We start from the raw sequence: 4,998 nt of genomic DNA, 5'->3' as shown, positions 1-4,998 counted from the left end.
GATTTGATATATGTGAAATAAAAAGGTAGTTGGAAAATGTACTCACGAAAAACGTAGCAATTTTTGCTATCCAAACAAAGCTAAAGCAAAAGCATAGGGTACAGAGTTACATCCGCTGCAGGAGTAATTTTCTCATCATATGCTAGCAGCCGTAATTTTCTCATCATATGCTAGCAGCCAACAATCCTAGACGTTTAGTGCCAAGAGGCCTCCTCCTTGTTTGCTTGATCTAACCGTCTAACAAAAGAGTCATCTTTTGGCCGAAAGATTGTTTAAATCAAAAGCCGAAGATTGTTTTCATAAGCATTTTGACGGCCACATCTTTGTAATCAAGAGAAACCAGCCGAAAGCATCTCACCATTTCACTCTGATATAACCTTGTCATGTCATACCAATTGAGTTTCAAGGCAATAATCAACGTTGGAGGTCAGAAACAAGAAAGGTAAATGGCGAGGAAAAGAAAATGAGGTATGGGTTTCTTGAAAGCATGCTTCATCACAAGGATCTAATATATATAGATCATCACCTGTTTGCTATTAGCACAAAAACTTTGAGATTGAAACATTTGACACAATTCAACAATTGCAAGCTAGGCAAAGAAACAGCAATACACAAAGATAAGGTACAGATTCAATCAAGTAGAAGAGATGGGCAAAGCCAGAAAGCCCGTGTTCATAACATGCCAAGCTATCAGTAGTCTTCGGGTTCTTCCTCTTCGTCAACACCTTCAGCACCAACTTCCTCGTAATCCTTCTCAAGAGCAGCCAAGTCCTCTCGAGCTTCGGAGAACTCACCTTCTTCCATGCCTTCACCGACGTACCAATGAACAAATGCCCTCTTGGAGTACATGAGGTCAAACTTATGATCAATCCGCGAAAACACCTCTGCCACTGCAGTATTATTACTGATCATGCACACAGCTCGCTGCACTTTGGCAAGATCACCCCCCGGTACCACAGTTGGAGGTTGATAGTTAATACCACATTTGAAGCCAGTAGGGCACCTATGTAAAGAAGAGAGGATGATCAAACGTTCACATTGAAATGAATAAACATATTGACTATTGCTAAGTTGGTCTTAGCTGTAAGTGCGCGATGCTCCACCAAAAACATTAAGAAATGCACGACGATCATTCTCAAGGTTAACCGATGAGTTCATTCTCAAGGTTAACCGACGATCATTCTTCCCTTTGAGGGAAAATTTAGGGAAGAAATACTAGCAGAAAGAACAAATGTTAGTGGGTTCTAACACATGCTGTCTGCAATGAACATGCATGCCGTGCAGTAGATAATTGTTGATGGTAGCATGTCACGTTATCCTACTCCATGCTTCACCTAGAGTGGAACACATGTTTATGTATGCATGGACAGGTTGGAAGTGATCATAAATCAACGGTTAAGATTGAATAAGCCAGTATCTGAAATCAGGCTTAGATTGAGCTTGGTTCATAGCCATCTTATTTACCTAAAGAAACTGATATATAACTAATGACTTGAGTTACAATTTCACCAAATTATGTTAAAGGTTAATTTAGAGTAATCCTGCCTGTTTTACATGAATGTAACACCCAAATTCCATGTATAGGTAGCTCGTGAACTGTTTTTCAGGTTTATGTTCTCTACATGTTTTCAGAGATTCCACCTACTTTGTGTTCTCTTTCCTGAAGATCAATGAAGAGTATGAAGCATACCCAAAAAAAAAATTACATAACACTAAAATGAAGCTGGCAAATTCAAAATTAAACATCAGCAAAACACCTGAAATAGTCCTAAATGCAGCATCTTGTGGATTTTGGAGAAGCTGATCTTAGTTAAACTTGTCCAAACACAATAATGATACAACTAAAGAACCATTCAGTTCCAGATGTTTTAGACCAAATGCATGACAAGATGATTTAGACTAGCATATTCATATCTTGACCATTTCAGAGAATATACTAAATAGTTACGAGACTAAGAGCCAGCATCTTGAAAATCTCCAAGATACTTCTTAATGTATAATAGTGATAATAAGCAATTTCCTTACCAGTCAACAAACTGAACTGTCCTTTTGGTTTTTATGGTAGCAACAGCAGCATTGACATCTTTGGGAACAACATCTCCACGGTACATCAGGCAGCAAGCCATATACTTCCCATGTCTAGGATCACATTTTGCCATCATGCTTGAGGGCTCAAACACTGCATTTGTTATCTCAGGCACTGATAGCTGTTCATGGTATGCTTTCTCAGCTGATATTACAGGTGCATAAGATGAAAGCATGAAATGAATTCGAGGATATGGTACAAGGTTGGTCTGGAACTCTGTAATGTCCACATTGATGGCTCCATCAAATCTTAAAGAAGTTGTCAGGGATGAAATGATTTGAGAAATCAAGCGGTTCAAATTAGTATATGTAGGTCTCTCAATATCTAGAGATCTCCTACAAATATCATAAATGGCTTCATTGTCCAACAGCACAGCAACATCCGTGTGTTCAAGGAGGGAATGAGTAGAAAGAACACTGTTATAAGGCTCCACAACAGCAGTGGATACCTGCAAATCAAACCAGATGAGTGCTGTTAACCTCTATTTTGCAACTTCATAATTTAAATTAATTAGATAATACCTATTCAGCAACAAACTGACTCCAATTTGTTTCATATCAAAATGTTATAAAACTTCAACTATTCGACGTGTACTCATAGAATCAACATCCAGCAAACTTCTACAGCAAATAATAACTAAGGGCATTGCGTTAAAACGTGCGAGAGATACATAAACACCACATAAGCATAACATTCAAATTAACAAGTCCAATGTTCCTCATCTGTAACTACAGTATAAGTACCTGGGGAGAAGGATAGATGGTGAAGCCAAGCTTAGACTTCTTTCCATAGTCCACAGACAAACGCTCCAATAACAATGATCCCAATCCAGAACCAGTACCACCACCAACAGCATTGAAAACTAAGAAACCTTGCAAGCCAGTGCAATTATCAGCCAATTTCCTCACCCTATCCAGGCAAAGATCAACAATCTCTTTTCCGACTGCAAAACATATTAACACAGCAATGAATATCCAAACATAACAGACAGATACAAAACTGCGATGGTTTAGACAAATCTTCGGTCCTCAGAAACATTTTACCTGTATAATGCCCTCTTGCAAAATTGTTAGCAGCATCTTCCTTTCCAGAAATAAGCTGTTCAGGGTGGAAAAGCTGGCGGTATGTCCCAGTCCTGACCTCATCGATAACAGTGGGTTCGAGATCCAAAAAAATAGCTCTTGGAACATGCTTCCCTGATCCGGTTTCGCTAAAAAAAGTGTTGAATGCATCATGTGCAATACCCACTGTAGTGTCACTGCAAAATTTAGAGAGGATTCATTCATAACCACAACGACAGAACAAATCACTGAAAGGTACGTGAAACAACAAAAGAAAGCAAGATTCAGCAGAATGCGCATCTCATTTCAACTATTGATCACATACCACCCAGATTTGTTCAGAACATGGTTTCACATTTGCTCCAAAACACAAATTAATTTTGCTCTCTCTTGAATCTTTCTGTCATGAGGCACAAATGGTCACCAGAAGCACAAAATTCAAGAATGTACAACCATCCTCTCATCATACAAATTGAGATCAAATTTCCCAGAGCTACAACATCGGATCCACCGACAAAATTGCCCAAAACTCCAACAGAAACAGACAATGAATCCCAAAAAGAAAAAACAAAACATCTGCTCTTTTGATCCAGGGAGAAAAGGTAAAAACCAAAAAATCACAGAAACCCTTTTCAAAAAATGAAATTTTTAATCGAACCCATGCAATGACAAAGCCCAAAGATGATAAGAATCACAAATCTTCAACCATCAACCCCTATAAACACATAAAAAAGGAAAAAGGTAAGCTTTTACAAATAAAAGATGGGCAGAAAAAAGGAGAGACAGACCTGGGCATCATGCCATCAGCGTGGATGCCATGTTCAAGGCAATACAGCTCCCAACAGGAATTCCCAACCTGAATCCCTGCTTGTCCTATGTGAATGCTTATGATTTCTCTCATTTTTAACAACCCCTAAAACCTCCACTCTTTTTTTTTTTTTCCTGGCTAGGTCTTCTTCCTTTCTCTTTTGATCGCAAGAAGACCTTTTCCTCTCCTCTTTCTGTCTTTACCCTCTCTTTCTCTTTCTCTTTCTCTCTCTCTAAGATATAAAAGGTGTAGAATATCTAGGGGGCACTGAGGTAGAGAGTCTGTTATCTAGATAGGTATGTATCCCTCCCGTACTTGCTCATTTCTTATTTAATTTTCTAATAATGCAAATCCTGTGGTTTATTTATTCTACGGACAGCATAGACCCAGCCTTTTTCTTTTGCCCTTTTTCTTCTATACCTTGGAAAGATAGAGGGCTAGTTTGTTAGAGCACATAAATGAAATCAAGGAAGTATCATTGGAAAAAATTATTTAAAATAAAATTATGGCATTTTTTGGGACGTGAAGATGTATGCCGGATGAAAAAATAGTTGAAAAACATGTTCATAATAATGCTAGTGAAATAATACTTATAAATAATAGCCAATCTAAGCGCCTTCATTGTTAGTGTTTAATTTTTCATACCTTAGTATTCCTATCCATATGTAAAAACAAGAGAAGTTAAATATTTTTAGAGATCGTGATAACCAATCTAAAACTAATGTATACAAGATTTTCTGAAATGTCATAATAGAACGACACTGTAACATTTTTTTGCGATATATATGCGTGAGATGAAAAGATAATCGTAAAGCTTGATCTTTTTTGACGAATAATACTATAATGAAACGCACCTTAGTCTTAATGGTAAACAAATAATATGACTTGTAAGCATTTTATCTCTATGCTTAGCAAACAACTGTTCGGATTGCTATTTTTAGGAGTTTTTGTAGAAAAATATACTATAACAATTTGATATATGTGAAATAAAAAGTTGATTGAAAAATATATTTATAAAAACGTAAAAAATTTTCTGTGAAATC

General features: G+C 37.2%; 1 protein-coding gene across 1 annotated transcript; it reads right to left on the bottom strand.

The window, feature by feature from the left end:
- Positions 1-491: 491 nt before the first annotated feature.
- On the bottom strand, positions 492-4,255 carry LOC113723677 (tubulin alpha-5 chain). Its single transcript, XM_027246659.2, has 5 exons — positions 3,936-4,255; positions 3,130-3,344; positions 2,830-3,029; positions 2,026-2,534; positions 492-1,003 (listed from the first exon to the last, which is right to left on the bottom strand). Exons 1-5 carry the CDS (start codon positions 4,046-4,048, stop codon positions 691-693), a joined length of 1,350 nt encoding a protein of 449 aa, XP_027102460.1. The 5' UTR covers positions 4,049-4,255; the 3' UTR covers positions 492-690.
- Positions 4,256-4,998: the final 743 nt, after the last annotated feature.

The sequence above is a fragment of the Coffea arabica genome, chromosome 1e (genome assembly GCF_036785885.1).
Source record: "Coffea arabica cultivar ET-39 chromosome 1e, Coffea Arabica ET-39 HiFi, whole genome shotgun sequence".
In the NCBI taxonomy this organism is placed as follows: domain Eukaryota; kingdom Viridiplantae; phylum Streptophyta; class Magnoliopsida; order Gentianales; family Rubiaceae; genus Coffea; species Coffea arabica.
This window is presented reverse-complemented; position numbering and strand designations above follow the sequence as displayed.